Source organism: Anabrus simplex, chromosome 3, assembly GCF_040414725.1.
Source record: "Anabrus simplex isolate iqAnaSimp1 chromosome 3, ASM4041472v1, whole genome shotgun sequence".
Taxonomy (NCBI): Eukaryota; Metazoa; Arthropoda; class Insecta; order Orthoptera; family Tettigoniidae; genus Anabrus; species Anabrus simplex.
In genome coordinates, this window is record NC_090267.1 from 103,818,105 (window position 1) to 103,845,964 (window position 27,860).

Consider the following 27,860-nt stretch of genomic DNA (forward strand, 5'->3'; position numbering starts at 1 on the left):
AACTACCCTGTGGCGGTCCTCTTTCAGACCTTCACGGAGGGAGGCCATAGTATTGTGTAGGCTGAGGATAGATCATCGGTCCTCTTTCAGACCTTCACGGAGGGAGGCCATAGTATTGTGTAGGCTGAGGATAGATCATTTATGATCTACACACTCTTATCTCCTAGAGAGAAAAGTCCCCCCCCCCAGTGTGTTTTGTGGTGTCGACTTCACCGTGGCTCTAATCCTCAGTGTGCTGATCTCCCTGGCCTAAGACAGAGGCTCGGCCTGCAGGAAACACTCAAACGCATACTCACTGATGACGCGACTACTGCTGATCTAGTCATCTGCTTTATGTACGACAGTGAATTCATAAAGGATATATAAATTACAAGTGTACTGTTACTCAGGGAGCGCACGTTCCCTTTTGATTCGTTAGTAATTTTTCGGCCTATTTCAATAAATATTTGTTTTATTTTGTACTGCGTTTCCAAATTCTGTTGTTGAATAAATAATTTTATTTTTATTTTATTTCTTTTCCTCTTAAAACAAAAATCACTGCCACCTCTGACAAAGTCTTACATCTGCAGGCCGTTCTGTATGTCTGACACACAAAACCAATCGTTAAATAAAAAAATGGATTTGACTTGAGTAATCACAACTTCTTTCAGCGCTCCTAATTTTTTAATATTTGCACATTCGTTAATTTGCTGGAGGGGGGACAATATGTTGATGGACGAGGCATAGGTATTGGAAGTATTAGAAGTCCATCATATGTTTATGAAATGAGGAGAGGAAATTAAAGTTTGAGGATAGATACTGAGGTTTTGTTTCATTCAACAGTCAAAATATGAGAGTTGCAATGTGAAGATGTTGAATTGAAAATTAGCTGAAAATATAAACCTAATATAAAAAAGTTTGTTACTTTCTGTAGTTTGTAATGTTTATTAAATCACAATAAATATGAAAAATGTGAGGGTCTGGATAGGTTTAATCTAAATATGTGGAAAAAGTGATTGACATGTTTTGAGAGGGTTAAATGATTAGTGAATTTTCCTGCAGATGCTTGTAATATGCTCACTCCAATAAGTCTTGATATTCCAAAGATTTTTACGATTTCTGAAATGGTATACATATCTTGTATAGGCCATATATCTGCCTTTGTTTCCCTATTACGATAGCTAGTAGTGTTTGTAGGATTTATTAGCAAACCATTCTCAACTAGCATAAGAGGTAGGCCTAATTAGGTTTAAAATATAATTCATCTGATGAACTCCAACTTACTGTAGTATAAGCAATTTTAGATTTGTAAATAAGGTCCTATATGCACCAACAATACCCTACTTCCAGAGAGCCTGCAGCGTCGGGAACATAAGAGTAAGAGGACTGCTTCTGGGTGCTAGAGGGACCATCCCCAGAAATTTTGTTGAATGGCAGCAATCCTGCAGACTAGACAGAAATATATTGAAGATAAAATTATCACAGTTATAAAACTCGGTGTGGCAATAATGCGGAACCATAAGTATGAAAAAGATAAAATTTAATTTCCTTCCAGCAGCATAAAAAAGTTTATATTCTTGAGTACCGTACATTGATATGTTTTTTACAAAACCAACAATTCAATTATTTTTCAAAGAACTTGCGAGCTGTTCTGTGTCCTTTGGCAAGCACATGTTGGTGTCAGAAAAATGAAAAAAATATTGGCAGCTACAGTTGCTGAACTGAAAAAAAATGTCATTGGTATATAGTAAATAGAAGAGGTCCTAGCATGGATCCCTGTGGAACACCTGTTTTTTTAATCTTCCAGTCCAAGGTCATATTGTTGAAAACAACACATTGCCGACTGGTGAGGTATGAAGCAAAGAGCTGAACAGTAAGATGACAACGTATCACTTTCTGCTTGTGTATAGCTCGTCTAACATTTTCTGTAATTCTTAGTTGCGTGGTTCCTACAAGGTCCTTTCTTGACACCAGATTGGGAAGGGTCAAGCAGAGAATATTTTTCCAACTATTTTACAAGTTGCTAAATAGATCAACTTCTGTAGAGCTTTTCGAAAATGCTGAAAGAATGCATAGATGGCAAGTCAGGTGCTATATTAGCGGGCAACCTATTTGGACTAGGACGTCTTGTGTATCTTTCCCCTTATTTGGGAAATAACCTTGAAATAGACAGGCATTGAATAGCTCAGTAATAGTTGGCAATATAATATTAATAATGTTGGTAATGAAGAAAATTGGAATTTCAGTAGCTTGCATTGCATGGGATTTGAAATCACTTCTCTTCTCAGTGCATGTTCTGAGACAGTTTGAAATTCGAAGCATGGGTGCTCCGATGATTGTTGGTGGTGGTCCACACTGTCATGTTCAGGAGTAAAAATATCTGTTAAAAAAGTATCTGTAATTCTCAAGGTTATATCTGGCTTAGGGCCAGTTCTACCACTTACTAGTATAGTAGCGCGTAACTTAATTAACTTGCCCTCTGCGTAAAAGCATGTTTCCGTTCGACCACTCCCAGGTAACGCTATCGGCAACTTAAATCATAGTTACCCAGCGCGTAATTTATTGGCCACTTCGAGGGTCCGATAAGACTTTACCTGCCCGGTAACTTTTGAGAGCTGAACATTATTAGCTGTATTTCTGGTGACATACAACTTAAAATAGCCTAGTATACTGAAAAAAGAATGATACTGTAACAGTGATCGATATTGTATTGCAGGATTTTGAATATTAATGCTTCCCTTGAGTTGCAACGGTCACACCAGCCTCTCACATTGGTAGCGTAAGGAACACATTTTATACGTGAAGCTTTCGCAAAGAAACTCTAAAAGTATATAAAATCAAAACCTATTTGGAAATAATTTCAAATGGGCTTGAATTTTCTACTTTGTGTAACTCGGTGTACGTATCCCAATTACTCCAAGCTTTCTCGTAGCGTAATGGCTAACGCACTCACTTCATAATACGACATATGCAGGTTTGAGTCTTCATTATGGCAAATCTTTCTTTCTTTTTTTTTTTTTTTTTTTTTCTTTTTTCATTATTAACGTTGTATTAATGTGCATGTCTCTTTTCATACGTTCATTTGTTAATAATATATTTAATTGAAATGTGTAATCACAATATTATGTCTACTAGGAAAATGCTTTATGTGTGTGCTACTTACAGAAAGTGATGTTATGATTAATATAGCATATAGGACTGTCGCCCAGGTAGCAGATTCCCTATCAGTTGTTTACATAGTCTTCTTGTAAATGATTTTGAAGAAATTGGAAAATATTCCATTCCCTAATTCCTCTTCCTATGAATGGATATTTACCCCGATTAGTTTATTAACAGTACCTTCCAACTTTATCTTCATAAAGTTAAACATTAGAAAACATTGAAATGCATTATCAATAAATGGAAGTATTTGTAACTAAACGAGGTCAAAGAGCTATTGCAAATAGAGCATCGTGGAGATACTTAATCAATTCACAGAAGCCTGCAGATAGGACACTCAAAAGCAATAAGTCCGTAAAGAAGATGTGGATGTACATACGTATATGGAAGCGCGTAAAAAAGAGTTAAGAACGACGGCAGGAAACAAAAATAAATTTTTAATGTAAATTAGAAAGACCGTGAAAACCTGGTTACCTCCTATTTCGCAGCGAGTCAGGATATGACCTAGTGTAGTGAGCGACTTGACCAATCTACTACGAGAATACTCAAAAAACGCTGCCTTACATGACAGGTTATAACTGCCGTAAGGGAATGTAATCTCGAGATTTTAATCTCAATTAGGTATTGATTTTGAAGCTTATAGATTAAAATCACGAAAGCTTGACATAAACATTGTCCATAACTCTTAAGATTCCCCTTAATTAGGCTTTTTGGTGATAATCAGCAGATGCAAGCACAGGAAAATAAGAATCGGAATGAGCTTCATACATCTGATGATAGATAGCACCACACTCGAAAGCAATAAGTCACTGAAAATCAGTCTAGCCAACTCCGTATATCGGTGTCTAGCTCCGGGTAGCTACCCAGCGCTTGCGCCGAGGTGGTTGCACGCAAGGCAAAGTACCAGCTGTTTTACACCCCCAGGTAGTTTACCTTCCGGGCAGTTGCCAGCCACTTTACCAGCAGATGGTAGAACTGGCCCTTAGTACATTTCACCGGAGGCTTCCAGAAACCTGATGTATGCTATTGTCTCGATGTTGTTTGATTTTGCAGTTATATCTACATAACAATTTATCAGCCAACACATTTCAAATGTGTTGGCTGATAAATTGTTATGTAGATATAAATGTGTTGGCTGATAAATTGTTATGTAGATATAACGCGCCATGCTGAGCACTCTTGGATTTAGTTTGTCAGCGAAAGACAGGGCAAACATTTTACCTTCCCACAGCACTTCGGGACATGTTTATTGTGAAGTCTATGATTATGAGAATTAATATTTTGTAATTTCTCATCTATATCATTCATTAGGTGGGATAAGAAGAAAGAATGTCTTGGATGTGTTTAGGAGTATGTAGTGTGAGAGCTGGGAGATGCAGGAGAGATTTTTTTTTTTCCCTAATTGCTTATTGCTACCTGCTTTAAATTTCTGTTATATACTAGCTACAAAATTAATAACTAAAGCTGAAATTAATGACTAAAATATACAGCTACAGAGTATGTTTAAGTAAGGGCAGTTTTATAGTTCTCCCGGCATCCTTTGCCGAACAAGCAGGCTTCTGTTGCAGATGTGTAGCTAACCTGTAAGCTGAACTGTGGATCTTTAAAATGGGTGAGATTATTGAATCGCCCGCAGAATGCGAGATACGGTCTGTAATATATTTTTTGAGTGTAAGAAACGTTAGGTATGTAGTGATAATGCAATGAGTGAAGGTAAAGTGTAAAAATGGGTAAGAGTTAAAAAGTTAAAAATGGCGAACACTCAGGTTGACTGTCTGTGATCACTAGGGAGCGGATTTTTATGTAATTACATTTTTTTTTGCGTAAGTTTTAACGCAAGTTACGAAGTTCATTATTCCTATTGTGCATCCCCAAGTGTAAAAACTGGATCTTATTTCACATAAAAACACATATTTTCACATTTTTTGAATGTAAATACATATTTTAAGAAAATCTATAATAAGCACATAAATCGGCAATATTTGTTGATCAATAAAATTTAAAATGCTTCTGTGTTATAAAACAATGCTCATATTTTCATTTTACGATTACGGTATTGTTCTTAACAGTGTATTTAACATAATGTATCTGAACGTTTCGGTTATTTATTTATGGACTTCCCTCCATAAGTTCTCAAACTTGCTGGTCACTGGCTACGTCGTTACATTTAGACAGCGATTTGATTTGCTGCACAAGATGTTTCCTTGCATGAGGTCATTCCAACTCTTTATGAGTCAGCCCTCTCGGGTTTTGTTTATAGAATATCAGCGTAAGGCAATCACCAAGAGATAAGGTGACGTAATTCCGTTACGACATGGGAAACTCGGACGAATATTGCCCCACCATTAGGTAGTGGAATTCCATCACTCCTAAGAGTAAGGTCAGCTGTTCGGGTCCATATATCATTCCCGTGGTCGTGTGATTTTGTATGGATTTATAAGAAATATTTCCTTCAGTGTACGCTGCTCTATTTTTTTTTTTTGAAGAAGTGATTCACCGTAAATGCGTGAGTCGTAACCTGCAAAATAATGCCAAAAGAGAAGTCGAGTACAAGGTCGCGTCTTCAACAATATGTAGTGGAATTTAACAGCATTTTCACTACCGATGGAAAAGTATTATTTTGCCAACCGTGTGGTAAAACAGTACATGCAGATCAACGTTCTCAAGTAATCCAGCATTTGTCTGGAAATAAGCATACTGCGGCTGCTTCGCGTGTGCATTCGCGAGAATTACTAATAGCTGAACCAGCTACTTCAAATGCAGGCCCATCTAAATATTCCCAGTATTATTTAGATGTGTGCAGAGCATTTGTTTGCGCCGACATTCCTCTTGGTAAAATAAATAATCCGGGACTGAGAAATTTCCTAACAAAGTACATTAATTTTAAGCCTCCAGACGAATCCACATTAAGGAAAAACTATCTCCCAAAATGTTACGAAGAAACTTTACAGAGAATTCAGGCAGTATGTGATAGCCAAAAACTATGGGTGAGCATTGACGAAACCACTGATTCAAGTGGCAGAAAACTTCCCTTAATTAAAAAACAGCTGTCATGTTTAGTAGAGAGAAAAGGAAAGCTAGGTTCTTTGTAGCAGTCTGTGGTTTATAGATTCTCTGCCTGTGGCTACTAAATACAGACAAGATCTTCAGTTTTTTACAGGTATTTTGTGGTTTCCCTGCTTAACATAAATTATACCATCCTTGGACCATACATTCCTCGCACTAAATTTACTGATAGCACCCTGAAGAATGATGCAACCAGACTGAAAACAGTATGGCATGTAGTTTGCATGTTGGGAATTATTTCTGAGAATTCTGGGGAATACAGAAGAATGTTCTGCATATTTCTACGAGCTATTTGCGAGGAGGTGGGGCAAGACGAAATAATGTGTTGGCGGTGATTAGTGGTACTTGGGGTGGGTTGTTCTTGATATCCGACAAGAGTAGTGTTATAAAAATGTTGTAAACGTTGGGCTGGGAAGAGTTGGGAGTACGGAGACGACCTGCTCACTAAGCGGTATGTTGCGAGCTGTCACTGGAGAGATGACATGGAATGACATTAGTAGACAAAGTTGAGTGGAGCTTTTAAAGGTAGGAAAGATCATAATACGGAAATAAAGTTGGAATTCAAGAGGACAAATTGGGGCAAAATATTTATAGGAGGAATAAGGGATTAGAATAATTTGTCAAGGGAAATGTTTGGTAAATTTCCAAGTTCTTTGAAATTTTAAGAAATGGCACACAACAGTTATTTTGATTTTTTCCCAATATGGGGTCTGTTGATAGCATACACGGAGAGTTCCACTTCAGTTTCACATGCAATTTCAACAGTGTATTGTCCCAGTTTTCTCCTGAAGCTTCTTCCACACCGAACATGCAAGCACTGTGTTTTCTGATATTGTTCTAAACTGTTCGTTTTAATTTGCAGTTCCCTTTTCGGTTCATTTATGTTCCTGACACTCTTCCAAGGGTATGCTAGAGTTACTCTTATCACATGTTGAAACTGTTTCTTTCAGTTCTAAAACTGTCATCACCTGATCCTGGATAAGGTTGGTTAGCATGTTGAGAATTTCCTTATTGCTCGGAGCTTCTTGGACAGCTTGCTTTGTAATGGCATCCATCGACACCCGTTTAACTTTGCGGGACATGATTGTTTTGGTAAACGTTTGGTTCAGATCGCACTAAACACTTCGCTAAGACCGAGATGGAGCAAGTGCACAAGTTGCAGCGATGTATAACATTTATGGCTACCAAACTACTGAAAACTACATCTTAATTTTGCACAAACTACAAGCCTCATCTTCGTCGTCATCCATTTCCCTCGTCCAGCTCCCGACTGGTTGAGATATTTGACATCTTTCCATCTCCCTCCACCCAACCTCCATTGTTCCTCCTTAACTGAGTTCCAATCCAGGTTTCTTCTAATTGTACTTTTCTTCATGGATTTTAACTACCTTATTCTGGGTCTCCATCAGTTTTGGCATCCTTATGTCCAAACCATCTAAGTTCATCTCTTTCCATTCTGTTGTAAAGCTGTTCTACTCTGATTTCCTTCCTGGAATCCTCAATTCTTACTTTGTCCTTTGTCTTTCCAATTATACCTTTCAAAAATTTAATTTCACAGGCCTGCATTTTGTCTTTTTTGTCAGTGTCCAGGTCTTTGCTGCTCATATCAGTATTGGGTAATACTGTAGTATATCTTATACATCACCTCTTTACCAGTTAACTTAGTACTCAAAGCTCTCCACAATTTTAAAGTTTTGTTCTTTTAATTTTATAATTCCTATATAAGCCATGCAATGTAAGACTATACACTATCTTCCATAACACATTGGTCCTCAAATGCTTTTATTGTTGTATCTCTGACATGTTGAAAATATTACATAATATTGAATGAATTTCCCCAGAAAAATCTTAGAACTAAAATAGTTTAAGAAGTCATGGTAATAGTAAATCACTTGGGCATTTTGATTGGTGAACCCTTGGAAGATTTCCAAATTATATTTTGGGTTAGTGGGATGTTACAATGCACTTGAGGTAGAAATAAAATTCAAATTTACATTTTGTTATGCACTTATAGTAAGTTGTGAATAATAATTTGAAAGTTATTAAAATTATTGATAGAAAATGCATTGCAATCTTCCAGATGCTTATCATTTCTCGCTCTTATGTCTTTCATTTCAATTTGTCAGTCACCTCCATGCTAAATATTATCAGTTTTATTTTTATTTTTATGCAACATCATTCTTGCATTTTTTTAAACTGAAACTTTCTTAAAATTATCATATATTAACTGACCAAATAGCCAAAGATATCACTATTTATTTATGTAAATTGTGTCAGAAGCATACATAAGTTTTAAATTAAATGTGAGGAGAGAACATAAAACATAAATCATAATATAAATTCTTCAGTGACGAAGAGCCACATTAAACTATGTGAGCCCAGAACCTTGCTTCGCTTTCACCAGGTCTTCTGTTGTGCAACTGAATAGGCATGAACTACACTACAGCAAATGGGCTGTGGTCTGCTCTTCTCCTCATACACACAAGGTACTGTCCACTTCGAAACCCCATTTCTTCTGGTTGACCCTGCACCGCGTAACACCAGAGCACAGTCTATTCAGTGCTCTCCAATTCACCCAGTCTGTAACATGGCCAGGAAGGAGTTCCTCTTTTGGGGTCATCCATTGACTGACACTTGTAGGTTGACGCCTAGCGCACCATTCTTGAATTCTTGCTTGCTGCGCTGTTCCTGCAAGTGTTTCGATTACTCTCAAGGAACTTTTCCTAGACTTACGGTGCTCATATCCAAACAAAGGGTGGGCTTGAGATGTCAACATCTCTTTTCTTTCTTGGCTGCCACTTCACAGTGGATATTGGGAGGTGCTATCCTGCAAGGCAATACACTTTTTCCAAAGGTGTAGGTCTCAAACTTCCAGTAATAATGCGGCAAGTCTCGAGTGCTACATCAACTGCTTTGGCATGGCAAGATTTGTACCACACTGGGCATGCATATTCAGCTGTGAAATAGCACAGCGAAAGGGCAGATGTCCTCAATGTGTCTGGTTGTGCTCCCAAAGATGTTGCAGTTATCTTCCGCACTATATAGATATCACAATAACTCTAAAATACTGAACAGTATAGTTTCTGAATAAACTCAGGGTACTATGTCATCCTGTCAGCTATGAGGTACTTAATTTTTCATTAAAACATAGTCTATTTACTGTTCTAGTGTTAAACGTTTTAGAAAATGCAACTTAAAACTTTAGCAAAATATTCAGAGGCTTTCCTAATTGTATATAACTATATAAAAGAAAAAAATACCAATGATAAATGTTGGGCATTTATATAAATTGTTTACCAGAACGTACTCAAGGGTCTAATTTAATAAATTACATGTTTTTGTGAGTTACCCTGTTGATTTTATGGAATTTACTCATTAGAAACTTTCTTTCTGTCAGCAATGAGTATTATGGTGGTCTTTGGGCGTCTTTTAATTTTGATGGCCTGCAAAAGTGGATGGAGGATTGTCGGCAGCCAGCTAAGACATCTTCTGAGGAGTCATCTTCGTCCCTCTTGAAAGAGGGAGAGTCTGTAAAAAAAGCAGGCAACCAGTTTTCAACAGTCTTCAATTTGGAGGAGAAATGGTATATTATGGAGTAAGTACATTTGCTTTTGTTATCTTCTTCACACTGCTTAATTAGTTTATTGCTTTTTCGATTTAACCATGGACTATTAGGCATATACAGTGCTCAATAAGAGTTTTTCTTATTGTTTCACACTGTATTTGTCACAGAACCTCAAACATGTTTACAATATGTACTGCAGGCCAATGTCGGCAACATTTGTTGTGTTAGTTTAACGTCACCTGTAAGATCAATGGTGTATAGACAGTATGTGTAGGACTGAGGTGAACATGGCGAAAGTACCCATTTCTGTTACTGACAGCGTTGGAATTGTGACATTGCTGCATGATGTATGGCAACAAGTGAATGTTGCTGCTTGTATTGGAGCCAGTGATGTCTGGAAAGTTTGAAAAAAGTTCAGGGAGGTACAAATGGTTGCAGATGTCGGTGGATGGGATGTCCACACAAAACAACTTGCAAGGAGGATCATTATTTGTTACTTTCAGCATGTCGAAGGCCCACTGCTATTGCCATCTTGTTCCGCCAGGATGTTCGGAAGGCTACCAGAGTGAATGTGTCAGATCAGACAGTGCAAAATTGGCTTCACAATGGAGGACTGATATCAAGGAGGCCTGTGGCAAAAGCTCTTTTTAAACCACACCACAGGACAGCTCATGGGAGATGAGCAACATCTCTTAGGAACAGTGGAAGGGTACACTCTTTCCTGATGAGATTGCCATAAGCGTGCACTCGTACAATAGGAGCATTAGAATCTGGAGATGATCCAGTGAAAGATGAAACTTGCCTTTTATCCTGGAGCCCCATTTGCAGGGGAGGGTAATCATTTTTCATGCAGGAGATTGTTTGGTCAATGTATGTATCTAATACCTATCTAGAGTAACATGACTGATCTGGTATATAGAGAGAGAACATCCTCCAACCTGTAGTTACAGGATTTGCTGCCATAGGGTGAGGGCTTTATATTAAAGAATGATAATACTCATGTCCACAAGTCGATCAGTTTGTTGGTTGACCCATAGCATACAGTGAATGGGTTGCTTATACTTTCTATGGAAATGAACTCTGTTGAACTTGCATAGCACGAACTGAAGAGAGCAATTGCCCACTGTTCTAATCCTCCTGAACTAACATTTAGCAAGTGATTCAAGAGTGGAATAATCAGTCACAAAAATGGTTGGATTCTTTGCTGCTGAGCATGCCTCAGGGTCTGAAATGGCTTTACACTGTATTGATCTGTTGCACAATGAATAATTTTGCGTTCAAAATCCCACATTACAAAGGCCTTTGCATCTTTTCCAGCAAAGCTGAAAAGCAAACCATTGTGCTACACCATGGGTCTACGAGGGTGGACGGCTGCTTATGTTTGGGTGTATATTTCAGGCCTTTACAGCTGTATAAACTTCCCAGTACAACTGTAGACAAATACCAAGTATCATTTAGTGGAATTCAGATAAATTTAAAATAAAATCTTTTTTATTATCAAGATGTCGTTTATTAAAGAATTCATTTGCAAGAAGGGATAATTCCAGAACACACAAGCTTAAGATATCAGAAGACTTGCACAAATCACCACCACCTCCCAATCCTCTATTTCCACATAAAGAAAGAGGAGTTTCATACAGAATGATAAAGCACTTAACAGATTTATTTACGAACATTCTTGGTTGTATTGCTGGTAACAGTAAACAATTAGTTACACTTTCACAGAGTTCTGGCTCAGTGAACCAGAAGAAGTACTTAGTCATGTACTCTTTTTACCATCCAAGAGAAATCTAGAGAGCATTCCACTACAAGAACTTGTAAACCATGTCTAATTAAGAGCAAGTCACAGAAAACAGTTCAGGTAACAGTAGGCAGGAAAAGAACTCAATTCATCCTTTCTTTTCTATACCGAGCTGAACCAAGATATCAAAGTTATCACTAAGTAAGAACTCGGTTATATTCAGTTTTAAGATGGGTAGTTTGCTAGAGAATCTTTGTTTTGCTCCTTGTGTCCCATTTTAGTAAGATATGAGGGAAATATCTTCAGTCGATTTGAAAAATATTGTCATTGCTGAAAACTATTTTGTGTAACCATAGCCATTTCCAGAATTAAGACCTATTGAAAAGGGCTGACTTTCAAAGAGCAGGAGTGAAAATCATGACTGACATGTACACTCCTGTAATTTTCATAACATTCACTCAGAGCATAAAATATTACCAAAAATGCTATGGAGATATCTTGGAAGAAAACAGTCTCAGATGATCGGAATTCCAAAGCAGTTCTGATACTGTATTTTCCTTCTCCCAGAAAGTATTCTTATTTCATAATGAAATGACCATGATAAATGAGAAAGCTGAAAGAGGGTAGGGGTTAACAATATAATTTTGTTACATAGATAAAAAAAAGAGAATATATTAAGGGGAGAGCGCATGGATATTTTAACACATTTTTGCTGAGAACATAATTCTGGGGTTTAGTGATCCTCTTGGCTATCTTTCAGAATGTTAATGATCAGTTTCCACTGACAGGATTTGGAAATAAAAGAGCAAGGCTATTTCATTACACTTTGAAATGGACTGTTACAATGATAAAAACATTGGGTTCAGCAGTTTCAAGGGGGAAAAACTCTTCTGTTCTACACCTGTCAAGAAAATATCTGATTGTAAAAATTCTATACTGATCAAATTAAAAAGTACACAAACCATCAAACTTGAACTAGTGATCATAATCTGTGGCAATTGCAAATTGCAGTAGAAATATGTGGTGGTGATTATTGTTTTAACAGGAAGTACAACTAGGCAACCATCCTCTTTATAACACTAATCAGAGAGGAAAAACTGGAAGTCCGATACTTCGAAAAATGAAGGTATTGGCCAAAGAAAGAGAAGGGCCATGAAGGACGTGAAAATGAGACTCCCTAGGCCTTGAGTGCTCTAATACAGCCGGGATTGGAAAAGACCAAGGTGGATAGGATAGATGAAAGTGAGGATCCTGGCACAAGTGGAAGCAATGCCAGGACTCAGCTAAGAGCCCTGTGGTCGCCAACCCATGCTCCAAAGTACAGAGCCCCTGGAGCCCCTTATAGTTGCCTCTTATGACAGGCAGGGGATACTGTGGGTGTTGCTCTACAGCTCCCACCCACAGGGGGAGAAGTGCAAACAGTCCACAGCATTTGATTTGAGAGGCCTAGGAAGTCTTTCATTTTCATGTCTTTTCCTTTCTTTTGCCTTTCTTTTTCTCTTTTCCCTTTGATTAGTATTGAGAGAGGATGTTTGCTCAGTTGTAGTTCTCTTAAAACAATATTTGTCACCACCATCAGCCCATCAGAATTGTTTGGTAGATTACTTCAAGGCTCATGCTATTGCCCCCTTTCAAGAGACTCTCTCTCCTGTCATTTTACTTTAAGTACAATATTCTTAAAGACAATGCTCGTGGTATTTTTCTAGACATTGTCTTTTGTATTCCAATTCGTGCATCCATTAGTAAGTGTTGATGTGTCAGAACAACAAATGGTGTTGCATATTCGAGTTCAGTAACTGAAGTTGTGGATACTTTGATGGTCTTGGCTTGCAGTCTGACTAAATCACTCGTCCCAGAGATAAGTCAAAAATTCAAAAAACTGAAGTTCTCAGGGAAAGATTTTTTTAAACAATGCAAAATCACATAGTCAAACCATTCTGTTATATGAAACAGCATTTTAAATAATGGTTTTGGTTGGATTTTAATTCAAAAAACAATTGAAGTACAGTATATGCTTTGGATCTGAATGAATCTTTCTTGTCCTATATTGACCGGGAATTATTTTCTTATGTGGACCAGTAAAAATCAAAATAAGTTACATTTGTGTATTGTTAGTACACTCATGTTCATAAATAGAACAGCTTGAAAGACTAGAAGTAGGAAGTTCATATTCACAGGAAGTGTTCATTAGTATGTTCTGCAGAAACTATTAGTATTTCAGTCACCCAGGTTCCGCATGTAGTGGCGCTACTTGGTGGTGGCTCAGCCAGTCATAGGAACAAATATAGATATTCTCATTATTATTATTATTATTATTATTATTATTATTATTATTATTATTATTCAGTGTCCCACTCCAGTTGCCCAGGTATGGTTAACAAGCCTCCTCAACTCCTTTCTGTCCTTCCACTTTTCCTGCTCCATTACTTTTGCCACATCCAATCCAGCTTCTCTAATGTCCTTCCATATCTGATCCATCCACCTTCTTCTCGGTCTTCTAACTGGTCTCTTTCCCTTAACTTCTCTTTCCAATTCCCTTCTTGCTACCTGTTCCTTACCCAATCTTCTTACATGTCCGAACCATCTCAGTCTTGCTCTCTGTATCTTCTGTACTAATGGTTCTATATTTAGCTGATTTCGATATTTTGAATTCTATCTCTTCTCGTCTTTTTAACCGATGTTCTTAAAAATTTCATTTCTGATGCTTGGATCTTACTATCTTGTCTCTTATTTACCAGCGTTTCTAGTCTGTATGTTACAATTGGTATTGGTATGAATATATAATGTTAATTTCATTCTCTTGGGTACTTTGTCATTCCACAAAAGCTCTCTTGACTTGATGATAAAATGTTGTACCTTTACTTAGTCTGTTATTTATTTCAGGGTTGATTTCATTACTTCCATTAATAATGCTACCCAGATATTTAATCTGTTCTACATTCTCTAACCGTTCTCAGTCTGTATTCACTTGGCTTCTCTTCTCTTTTCCACAGTGCATGACTACAGTTTTCTTTTTACTAATTACCATTACATACTCCTTCAGATTTTCATTCTAAATGTCTAGTCGCCTTTGTAATTCTTTTTCTATCCTTCCCCAAATCACCATCATATGCAAATACCAAAGCATTTACTTCATCACTACTGATACTCTGTTTTACACGTTCTGTGATTTCATTCATCAATATAATAAATAATAATGGCTCAATGTAATAAATAATAATGGCAATAGTGCACTTCCTTGCGTGAGATCCTTTTTTGTATAAAGTTTGTTACCACTCCCCACTTGCGCACTGTTTGTACTCTCATGCATTTTTATATTGTTAATTAATGATTTTGGTACATTCCTTTTCAGTAGGCATTCCCATACATGTTTTCTCTTAACTGTATCATAGGCTTTTTCCAAATCCAAAAATACGAAGATGATTTCCTTGTTCTTTTCTAGATGTTTTTCCATTATCATTCACACTGTAAATATAAAGTCTATTGTTGATCTATTCATTCTAAAGCCATATTGTCCTTCCTCTGTGTTCCTCTTATACCCCTGTCTTTTGTCTGACTTCCATTATTTTTAGCCCATGTGATAATAGGGTTATACCTCTGTAATTTTCACATTTCTTCCTATTTCCTTTTTTGAACAATGGTACAATGATTCGTTATTTCCAATCTTCAGGTATCCTTTCATCCTTCCATATGGCAGCGAGGGCTCTGTATAACCACTGTAGTCCACTGCTTCCTGTTGCCTTAATTACATCAGTGTTGAATTAGTCTTTTCCACTTGCTTTACCTATGGTCATTGGGACTTGAAAGGGCAGTGAAAGCAAAGATGTTATTGGGTTCTCTTCTTTTCTCCATCTATTATTTTCGTTTTCTTATCTCCTTCTTCCTGCAGGCAGTCATCCTCGTAAAGTTTTTCAAAATAGTTTGCAATCACCTAGTGAAGACCCTTTTCATCATGTACTATGGATCCATCTCTCTCCAGTGCCTTGATTTATTCTTTTAAATTTTATTACTCTGTATAATAGTTTCTGATTTCCTCGACTGCCTTGTTCAATTTTGTTGGTAAACTCTCCCCAACAATTTCTCCTTTTCATCCTTGATAAACGTCTTTATTTGTAGTTTCAATCTTTTGTATTCCACATGTAACCTTTCTATCTTATTTTCATTCCTCTGATACATTTTTTGCTTTTCCTTATCAATTGCTTTCTTCACCTTGTTCCTTTCTTTGTTTTTTAAATTTTGTCTGTCCACCACCGTGTCTCCTTTCCCTTAATCTTTGCTTTTGTTTACCCGCACACCTCAGTTGCTGCTTCCACAAATGTCTGTCTTAATTTTCCCACTCTTCTTCTCCACTGAATGAATCTTTCGTGTACTATATTGACCAGGAATTATTTTCTTATGCGGACCAGTAAGGTTAAATTTGTGAATTGTTACGACACTAGTGTTAATAAAAAAACATTATTAATGAGACTGGAGACTACTGACTAGTACTAAGTATCTGCTCAAATGAGAGCATCCAGTACTAGAGAATAGTGAAGGAGAGTTTACCCATCTGTATATCCCACTCGGTAATTCTCATCCCCTAGATGTTTGGTTGGATCCTTGGTGGTAACATATATAAAGTCCGTATGAATTGTCGTGAGTTTCATTCAACTAGGCCAGAGTTCTTTTACACATGTCTCTCACCTGTTCCTCTCCCATCATGGCATTACCTGGAAGTTCATAGCACCACGAGTGGATTGGTGGGGAGGATGGTGGGCACTTTAAAGCGATCTCTGTGAAAGATTCTGAGGCAGGCAGGACTTACTGAGGAGCAGTTCAACACCAACGTTAATCGCACATAAATCGCTGCCAACTCGAGGCCTATTATTACTCAAGGAGAAGATGGTGCAACACAAACTTCAGTACATTTTCTAGTTGGAGAGGGTCTTGTTACCCTACCCATGGGACCCAAATCCACAATGGATCAAAACCTGACCAAGGATTTCAAATTAAACCAGGAGCTTACTGATGCATTTTGGAAACTATGGACAAAAAAGTACTTGTTGGGACTGAGGAGCTTCCATGAAGTTTGATGACCATGTGGAAAATATATTGAATTCCGTCCTGGTGGTGGTGTTCTGCTTCAAGAGAATCTGTGCCCCAGGGATTTGTGAAAGAGAGCTAGAATCAAAGCACTGCAGGATAGGAGGGACAATAAAACAAGAACAATCTTACTCTGCGCCGCAGATGGACAAAAGCTTAGTCGACCAGTTCAGTTTGTCATCCCCTTGGAAGTTGACCAGGGTGGGGAGGATGTCTGGAAACTAGTCTGAATATGTTGGACTTTGCCATGCAACCTTGTGGATGATGTGTGTAATTCTAAATATATATGTATATTTCTTGTTATTGTGGTGCATAAATATGTTTGCCAATATACAGTTACAAAAAGCTTACGAGTAATATTTTTTCCCTATTCACGACAGAAATGTTGGCACATTACTGTAGTCACATGATCTCCAACATTTCTGGAGCCCACTCCATTAATGTAGAATCTATGACAACTGGACTCTTAGACTGGTGCAGCCTTCTAGGCTCTGTGGATATCGCAGATGCATAGGTTGGTGCACCTTCATAAATGTTTGTAGACACACTTTGTCAAGAACTCTTTAATTTGTGGACTTGCTTTGTTTGCACTTGCTGCGACTACCAGGGTTTCATAAGAGATTTTGGTCTCACTCGACTTAGACCCTAAGAAGACATGGATCACTTCTTTGACTGAATTTGCTGAGCTGAAAGAAGACTCCTCTAAACCTACCATTGAGGACTTTTCCATAATCCTGACAAGGGACTCTTATAAGGTGTTACTCCTGTATTCTCTCCTGTTTATTATCTAGTACATCACTGGTGTTACAATAAATGTTTAAAAATTTAAAAAATCTAGGCTACATAGATTGTTTATGAAATTCTACCAACTGTGTACACAGTGACTCACAGGTGAAGCTTTGGCAAGATGAGGTAAATTTGAAATAAGATTCTTAAAAAGTTTCTGTGCCAAAAGCAATAGTGTAATTTAAATAAAAGGAAAATGGTGCTGATGGAAGATTAGATGGGACTCTAGCAGCCAACCACTAAGAGAAAACTGTCAACGAGAAGCATTAATGTCCAGTTTTTTGTCTTTGAGAAAGCAGAGCAACAATATAACGTCATCAGAGATAAAACCTGGCACAAGGTATATAAATGACCATGGTACAGATGAATTTCCAAAGTAATTAAACAAACCTAGCAATAGCACTACAAAAATAACCAATTACTACTTCTGTTGACCACTTCACTGTCTGTCCCAAAAAGCTGTTAGAGGTTAGCAAATTTAGAATGAGTCTTATGGTGACAATGGAACAGGAAAGGGCTAGGAGTGGGAAGGAAGGGGCCGTGGCCTTAATTAAGGTACAGCCCTACCATTTGCCTAGTGTGAAAATGGTAAACCATCTTCCGGGCTGCAGAGTGGGGTTCAAACCCGCTATCTCCCGAATATTGTATATTGGCCGCACTTAAGCGACTGCAGCTATCGAGCTCTGTATGAAAGTAGGAAACTTGCACTATCAACAGAATGGATAACAGCAGACTCCAGGCTGCAGAAATAACATTCTTGAAATCAGTGCTTCAGGAAACAAGATCAGACAAGATCAGAAATGAAATACAGTAATCCAAAAAGACGTCCAAATGGAACCACTTCGTGAAACACTAGCAGCATCAAGATTGAAATTGTTTGATCACTTGAAGAGAATGGATCCACAGAGAGTAGCAAGGGAATGGTTTGAAAGGGACCTGGAGGGCAAGCGACCTACAGGCAGGCCAAGGGCGTAATGGATATCCCAAATAAAATATCTGCAAGGAAGAGGCATAGAATAGTGTAAAGGTTAAGAGGAAGGAATGTGCCTATGTAGATGGAAATGGAGAGTGCTCTTGCACCACACCTGAACTGACAACATCCATGAAGAAAAACAGTTATATGTCAGGAGACATAGCACGAGCTGTGAAGATCAAGGAGCCTAACAGGGATAATACCAACCAGGACTACAACGTGCGTTCCATAAGTAATGCGAGCAATTTTTTTCTGACGCAGCTGTACACTGCAGCATGTTCTAACCTGCTGGGCTAGGCGGAGGGGGGTGTTAGCTTCAAACGCTCTTTGTCTCATTCGGCAGCATTTCGTGCATTTCTGTCAAGCCCGTTTCGAGTTCATGTAACACAGCACAATGGATTCTTCTATAGAGCAACGGTACGCTATCACATTTTGCGTTAAACTTGGGAAGTTACAAGTCACTGATCTCATTTTGTTCTGTATTGAAGATACAATAAGTAAACTCTTTCAAGATTAAAATTGTGTCCACCTTTTCAATACAAATATATATAATTCATGTAGAATTTAACCACTAAAAAAAAAAACACCAGTTATGGGCATCTTCAGTCTATATTAATCTTAAGGTCAAGAATTCCAACTATAAACATTGGAACTTGTAGTGAACTAACTTAATAGTAAATACAATTGTCTTATGCTATTTACATAGTTTACAATATGTACAGTATGTACAATATGTGCATTAACTTCGCCAGAATTTATGAACAATGAATTAACTTATTTTATAATGACTAGACTTCCAATTGTGGATTGGATTGATCACAGCGTGAATTGGGGTTTCTCAAATTGTATTGACTAGAATTTATCACTGCTGTTATGGTCGCCTGAGTCGTAAGAATTTTAACAAAACCGGAATCTTGGTTAAAGTCATTCATGTTAGGGTTTGAAACAGTTTGAATATTCCTTTAGAAGCATGGTTATGTTTTAAGGTCGAAGCGTGTAAGTAGGATACATATTGTTGATTTCATTCATTGCTTATTGGATAAAAATATTTGGAAAATTCCGTCATTCTTGTTGATTAATTTCCCATTGGTGCATATTCAATCTGGGAGGAATATGAGTTGTCTGTAACTGGATAAGAGAAAAACGGGAAATTAGAATGATGAATGTGGAACCCAATACGGTAATAAATGTAGAGTGAGTGTTTATCGTATGAACTCACTTGTCTTGTCGACATTAGCTGGGACCAATTGTTCCGGTTGTGTCTGAACGGTTAAGCTTGTTACTCCTAGTGTAGTATTGATACTGTAGCGGAGGGGTGGAGCGTGTTGGGGAAGGGGGCGTGAGTTTCAAAGCGTGCATCCGTATTGTTGCTTGAGAGGCGTTACTTGGATTGGGTGGGCCTGGTATTAGGTGTGGCTATTGGAGCGCATGCCTTCTGTGATTTAAACATACTGGGAACTTTATTCTGATTTACGGCCCGGATTAACCTCGGAGTTGTTTCATATAACGAATTTTTGTTATCGATGACATCGTTAAGATTATTTTTGTTATAAGTTTGATCCAAATTGTTACAAGTGAACTATGTAGGATGAGTGGAATGTAATTTTTTTAAGACTTTATTGGCGAAGTATCATATAATGTTTTATTCATCATGACCTAACCTGTACTGTTATTTGTAGAGCATAAGATAATTTTTATGACCTAACCTGTACTGTATAATGTTGTAACATAGGCATTTGTAAATAGTAGAATTCTGTCTATAGTTCCTGGAAAGATCTAGAAAGTTACATAACTTTTGTACTGGGTGTGTTACTTTGTTGGTATGTGTTCTAGAAAGTGTGTTCTGTTTATTCTGGAAAAATACGACTTTCGCGATCATGCGTATTCTAGAAGGTTAGTCTTAAGTTCTCGATCGAAAGTAAGATTGTGATTGGTGAGTCTAGGTGGCGATAGGGAACACGTGCATGCTGATTGGTTGCCTCCAAGGCCAGTAATTCCTATATATAGTGAGCGAGGTAGTGTTCGAATAAATTCTGTATCCTGAATTCTGTCGGTCTCGGTTTATCTGTCTGCGAGCAGCCTATCTGGTTGACGTCCCCTGGCTTCGGGGATGGCACTCTGCTCGGGTAAGCACTCTTGAATTCCGTTCCCGCTAAAATTTCCGTAATGTTCCGATTTGCTTTTCATACAGGAGTCTGCCCTAACCTCGCCTAGATTCACCAAATTAGTTACTTATGACTCCTTAGTTTTTCTGCTGGACTTACCTGTTCGTTTCCGAGGCATTCTCGTTTTGTTTCACTAAAATATGTATATTGTAGTTTAATAGTATTTCCCTTGGGGTTTGCCTCTTATAGTTCTGTATCACTTTAGGTACGCTAGATTTTGGATAACCTGTAAATTGCATTGTACTACTGCATTGGTAACTAGATGTACAGGTGATTTGTAATTTGAATTTACACTGCTACGAATAACCTGTGTATATCACTGAACTTATTGCTCATAACTTGGAATGTATTTGTAGAATTAACTTGTAAATAATATTTTTAAAAACTAAGGATCACGGTGATTCATTTCGGAATCCGCTATCTAAGCCATGTCCATGCCTTTGGTAGGTTCCCAGCCCTTCCATCTTCCCGTTTTGTCGTTCACTAGTTGGCCCTACTGATAGTTACGTACTTGTTTTGTTGGAGATCCGCGTAATGCTAGTTACTGTTTTTCCGAGTGTGTAGTGTTTTCTTATATTGTGTATTGTATTCTTACCTTCCCCTTTTAACTGTGTTTGTGACTTGTTTGGTGTTACCACTGTAGTAGAGGTAACATTTTGGTAGCAGAGCGTGGTTTCGATCCACGGACCTCTGGGTTATGGGCCCAACACGCTTCCACTGGTTAGGCTTTTAATGACCGTCAAATCATTTTCTATTGAGGTGAACTTATGGCCTGTTTCAGTCGTATGCTGGCTCATGGCCAAATACTTATTATGCTTGGAAGCATTGTAATGTTCCAGATACCTCATGTAAAAGCTCCTCCCGGTTTGTCCAAATAATGTGAACTCACATTGGGCACATTTTAACCTATAAACACCTGAACCTGAGTAAATGTTGTTATTGACTTTACTGCAGTTGAGGAATATGTTCTGATTATTATTTATTGTCTTGAAGGCTATGTTGATATGATGGATAGCCGGGCTATTATACGTAAGGGTGTTGTAGCTGTTTGTCTTTGATTTCTCTGGGACTAGGTTGGACGATAGCCTAATTTTGATATAGCATAAGACAATTGTATTTAGTATTAAGTTAGTTCACTACAAGTTCCAATGTTTATAGTTTTAATTCCTGACCTTAAGATTAATATAGGCTGAAGATGCCCATAACTAGGGCGAAACATGTCCCTAACTGGTGTGTTTAATTCATGTAGAATTTAACCACTAAAAATATATATTTGTATTGAAAAGTTGGACACAATCATTTTAATCCAGAAAGAGTTTACTCAAACTTGGGAAGTCCGCCACCGAAATGGTTCCATTATTTCAGCAGGCCTTTGGGACTGATTGCTCGTCCAAATCACAAGTTTTTCGATGGCACAAGTCTTTCATGGAGGGTCGAGAGGAGATCACAGACGAACCTTGCAATGGACGGCCATCAACCTCACGAGTCGACGAAAATGTGACGCGTGTGCGCGATTGGTTGAACTCTGACAGGCGGTTGAGCCTTCAATTGATAGCGCAAACTCTAAACATGGCAAAAGCAAATGAGAAAGGTGTGTGCCAACCTGGTCCCAAAAGTGTTGACCGACGAACAAAAGGACATGTGAGTGCTTCGGTGCCGAAAAATGTTGGAAATGTGTGAAAATGTTCATGGATTTTTTAGTACGACCCTGAGACAAAAAGACAGAGTTCAGGGTGGCACACCGCATCGTCGCCCCCTCCCAAGAAGGCACGCATGAGCAAGTCCTGGATCAAAACCATGCTCATCGTCTTTTTTGACGTCAGAGGCATTGTCCACCACGAATTCATACCTACCGGGACTACAGTGAATTCAGCTTTCTACTTGGAAGTGCTCAAAAGACTGAAAAGGAGGGTCTCACGCTGACAAGCGACATCAAGGACACGTGGAAAGTTCATCACGACAACACGCCGAGTCACATCGCCTTCATTGTCAACGACTTCCTGACCAGGACCAACACCCCATTGGTTCCCCAGCCTCCCTACAGTCCTGACCTGGCTCCTGCTGACTTTTTTGTTTCCTCGGTTAAAAGGAGTAATGAAAGAAAAACATTGGGACACGATTGAAAGAATTCAGGCGCATGTTACATCGGGTCTAAAGGACATTCCGGAAAAGGCCTTCCAGGCATGGAAATACCGCCTCCAGAAGTGTATCGACACAAGAGGGTGCTATTTTGAAGATTTTTGGTTATTTGTACAAATATATTCAATAAATGATTTTTTTTATGTATTTGGTCGCATTTTTTATGGAACGCACCTTGTACAGTAAAAATAAGAAAGTATTCCTTCCTTACGTGGCAGGTATAACTGACAAAATAGGGCGCATTCTTAGGAAGCACAATATAAATCCAGTTTTCATCACAGACCGGAAGTTCAAATCCCTGTTTCAACCATGCAAAGAAAAACCACATCATGAAACACCGGGCGTGTATGAAGTTCCATGTGGTTGTGGTTGCTCATATATTGGCATAACGAAAAGGCTTGTCAGCAAGCAGGGTGAAAGAACACATTAGATATAAGCCAGTCTGCCATAGCAGAACATTTCTACAGTACAGACCATGAAATCCTCTTTGACCAGGCGAAGGTCATCACGCCTGTAAAATACTTCTATGCTTGACTGGTAAGGGAAGCCATAGAGATAGAGCTGCGCCCAAATAACATCAACAGGGAAGACTGCTTCAAGTTATCAAATACATGGAGACCTGTACTGCAGAAATACATGCATAACACCACCATGGAACAGTGGGACGCGCTCACGAAACCGTCGACAGAGGGCAGTGAATTACAGCATGACAGAGTCCTATCAGTGGGGTAGGCCATGGATAGTACGGCCATGACTTCCACATTTCTTTGAATTTCTTTGCTCACTGTTGGAAGCATAATTATTTAACTTGCCCTGATGAAGGCCAATGCAATTTGGCTGAAAGCTTGGCTTCATTAAATAAACATAGTGGCTTTAATCCAGTATTCATTTATTTATTTACGTTGTATACATATGTTAACATAGTTTTTTTATAACCGGGAGAGTTGGCCATGCGGTTAAGGGCACACAGCTGTGAGCTTGCATCCAGGATATAGTAGGTTCGAATCCCACTGTCAGCAGCCCTGAAGATTGTTTTCCATTTTCACACCAGGCAAATTTTTGGGCTGTACCTGAAGTAAGGCCACGGCCGCTTCCTTCCCATTCCTAGCCCTTTCCTATCGCATCGTCGCCATAAGACTTATCTGTGTTGGTGCAACGTAAAGCCAATTGTAAAAAAAAAAATTTTTTTTTGTAGGTTTGATACTTTATAAATAAGATCATGTTGGGAGAAGATGCATGGAGTCGGTTCCACATTGGGACACTGTACTAAAACTTGTTCATATTATACCCGTAAGATGGTTCACAATCAAAGTCCCGATGTATGCGGAGTTATGCTACCCGCTGAACACGCTCCCCTGCGACCACATCCGCTGCGAGCAGCGGGGAAGTGAAACGTCACGACCAAGTAACGTGACCAAGGTGGTGTTACGTCAGATGGAATGTTCCATTTTCTTCCATCGTTAATTTCTTTCAGACGGATTAATGATATAAAAAACGAACATCACTGCGTAGCGTGATTTTTTTATAGTCATAATCCCTAAATTTCATGGAGTTCCGTTAAAATGTACGAAAGGTATTAGCAGTTACGGTTTTCAGAGAATACTGAATAAATAGGCAAGCATTTCGCTTGTCAGATCAGTCTGCCTTGTGCCACAGTCGAGGCCGGTCGGTCGGCTGTTCGTGATGTTAGCCGCCAGTTCATCTACAGTCTACACCTCGACGACGTTGCTTCGCTGCATCGTATTTTCAAAACAGGACTCTGTCCGAGTGAAGCGTGAACTTTGGACATAGAATAGTTACATTGTTACTGAACTTATACATTTGCAGTGAGTAGAACTTTATTAAAGGGACTAGTAAAGATTCGAGTTCAGCTCCAGGACTTGTAAATCATGGTAGAACCAAAATTCACGTGTGTCACATATGTCAGAACAGTTTCAAAGTGAATTTAATTCAACTTTGATGTTTCGACTTGAGTGATAGAATATCCAGGTACTTTGTAATGGAGTTTACGTATTGCAAGTGTTCTAGTAGTTCACTTCAGACATTGTGAAGAATGCAGTACTTGTAAGTGACATGTTTTAGTGAATTGAACTCTGCTGACAGGAGATAGTATTATTATTATTATTATTATTATTATTATTATTATTATTATTATTATTATTATTATTATTATTATTATATTAATAATAATATTAATAATAATTATATTAATAATAATATTAATAATATTAATAATAATAATATTAATAATAATAATAATAATAATAATAATAATAATAAGTGCTTCGTGTGAATTGTACTTTACGAATAGACATTCCATGACACGAATGCAGTCTTAAATCGCTTTAGACATTTGTATAGAATACAGTAATTACGAGTGATATTTCCATTTTGAACTGTGATGTGCTAATTGACACGTCATCTCACAAGTGCTTTTGGTCGGTCGCTGCAGACATTTAATTTCATTCTAGAATATTCACGAATTATCTCCAAATGAAGTAATTCCATCAGACGCTATATTTTCTGATGTAATTAAGAATAAACTGGGTATTTATTAGTGTAAAGAAACAGTGTTAATTTCTAGTTTCGTGGGAAGATACCACGCAAGTGTAGGGATTCAAATTTGATTTTTCCTTTGTGTGTGAGCAAAGAACCACAATCCTTTCACAGAAGTACATGCTATTTTTCTAAACCAACATTTTTGTTCTAAGTCAGAGCATAATCAATTATTAACACGTTCAGTACCTGCTTCTGAGCGGGACACTTGAATGCCTGGACCAGCCATTTTCATGCCCGGCCCTCTTAACGTGCATTACTTAATAAAATTTACCATTACTCCTGAACTATAAATGTTAGACACATGATACTTTGTGCTAAACTCTAGTAAATATTTAGGGTGTGATATCTGGTGTCACAGGTTCCAAAATACGTCTAATTTTATACAGCCCATCTGTACTTTCGGCATAATGATTACTGTCACTGTAGTGAAGAAAGGAATGAATATGAAGCAAGCGTGTTCGGAACATTGTTTTAGAAAATATCAGGGTATGAAAAACAGGGTCTTCAGTCCAGTACATTTTTATATAAGAATTTTGGGATAATCGGTTTCCACGATTGCATGAACGAATTCTTTGTGAAAGGCCGGGGCGCCGCGCTTACACTTGACTCGCGTGTAGATTGGTCTGCTCACACACATACTGATAAAATTCGTCATTCATGAAAATGCTCACCTAACTCAAAATATCCTGCTCATTTTCTGTTTGAAGTTTATACCTGAATTCTCTGTAAATGATGGAACAGGTGGACAATAACTAGGATGATATGTATCAGGCACTTCACTTTCCTTTATAGGCCTATGGGATTCGGGAATCAGAATTTCCTCGTCACTCTCACTTTCACTATCTGAGTCTATTTCAGGAATAAGTTCATCACCAGAATAATCATTGTGAACAATATCTAATAATTAATCTTCCGTAATAAACTTTGTTTTATAAGCCATTATACTACACTCGGTAAGAACGACACGCACTGCATTGGAATCTCAAGTACCGTCTTCACGCGCGAGGAAGTGCTGAGATATTCCCGCTAGAACAGCTAAGATAAACCTGGCGTTGAGTGGGCTCATATTTATCTCAAAAAGGTCAACCAACTTCCTGCTACAACCAGTAATGCTGACTAAGGTGTAAGAATGCATAGATGACGAATATAATCAGCATTGCTTCGCGCGGAACATTAAACGTCTTACGCCGTCCACGGCCCACAGCATAGGAGCAAGCTTAAACGTCTTACGCCGTCCACGGTCCGCAATGAGTTAAATATTACGTCACGATTACGAAGTGCTGTGATTTACGCGAAACCATTCCATTACTCGAACTGTCAAATGTGGACACTCGCGTAACATAATCGGTGAGTGGTACCTCGAACCAAGACCTTCTAGAATCGACGACAACCAGCTTACAACGGATCGTGTTCCATGGTTCGGTTGCTGAACACGAAGGATCGTGTTTCCATGGTTTGATTGCTGCCTTTGAGGGATCATGTTCCCATGGTTGGGTCTCCGTTCCACAAGGAGTATCAATGGAGACAACTAGAATTGCTCATAACTACTACACTGAGGTGATCTGGGAATCTGACTGTATTTTCATGAATAAATTTTTTTATAAACAATCAGTGTCCATTATACTTATCTGACTTCCCTCTCCTCTGTAACCATTCAGAGAGTGACCGGTCACCACCTGGGCCGAGTCTTATGTTCGAGCTGGCTACCAAAATAAACTTTTATGGTTACAATATATTTATGGAAACTGAAAGTGTAAACTGTAGTTTTGTATTCTGTATGTTGTTTACTAGCTCAGTGTATCAATTTATTTCTCCTTTTTACCTAGTTTCATAATGATCTATGTCCACAAGCAATAAAAATCTGTGCTTTTAATGGAAAGATTACTTAATGCTTGGTATTCTCAGGCACTGTTTATCTTGTCTGCATAGGTGTTATGTTTTTAATGGAGAATTTATGACTGTCGGAGTGGATTTTTGCCAATCTTATCCATGCTGTAATACCCGAGGCTATGGTAATAGCCAGTCCTAAAATACATTTTATACAGAGTCTTCAGTAATACAGGCATTTGAGTGCGTTTGGTCTGTTATTTTACTGAAGTATAATTTTCAAGTGTAAAATGTATTGCATTTCAGAGAAGTAGCGGATACTCCAGAGGGCCAGTCATCCTCTAAGAAGACACAGACTGAAGTAGATGAGGAAGGCAAACCCAGGGCTGCTGGTGATATAGCTGATGCCTCATCTCATGGTGAATCAGAAAAGTTGGAGAGAGAAGGTAGCAATTCAGAGAAACCAGAGTCTGGTGAAGGGAAAGATCAGGGAGTTCCTCCTGTAACAAAGCAATGGAGCCAAAATAAATTGAAGAAGGAATACCGCAAATTTAACTTGGATCTTGCACCCAAGGTTGGTGTTAATGACTGCTCTAAAAAGTTTCTTATGCATGTGCTTGTTCAGTTTTGTACAGATGATCAAAAATCGTTGCATCTCTGGAAACTTCAAATGTAAGAAAGACCACTTCGTCTTTGTACAATGAGCTGAATGTGTTTTGAAACATGGCCTGTTGTTGTCACTCATATCAATTGCTCTTGCTACCCTCTCCCTTCTCCCTTCTCTCTCCTCCTTCCTCCTTGTGACATGCACTTACATAC

General features: G+C 38.2%; 1 protein-coding gene across 1 annotated transcript in view; it reads left to right on the forward strand.

The window, feature by feature from the left end:
- Rep (Rab escort protein) overlaps positions 1-27,860 on the forward strand; it is a 215,469-nt gene that overhangs the window by 40,211 nt on the left and 147,398 nt on the right. The window contains exons 3-4 of the mRNA XM_067142664.2: positions 9,602-9,799; positions 27,348-27,615. Of these exons, the coding sequence (XP_066998765.2) occupies positions 9,602-9,799; positions 27,348-27,615 (466 nt within the window). The remainder of the gene's footprint in view (positions 1-9,601; positions 9,800-27,347; positions 27,616-27,860) is intronic.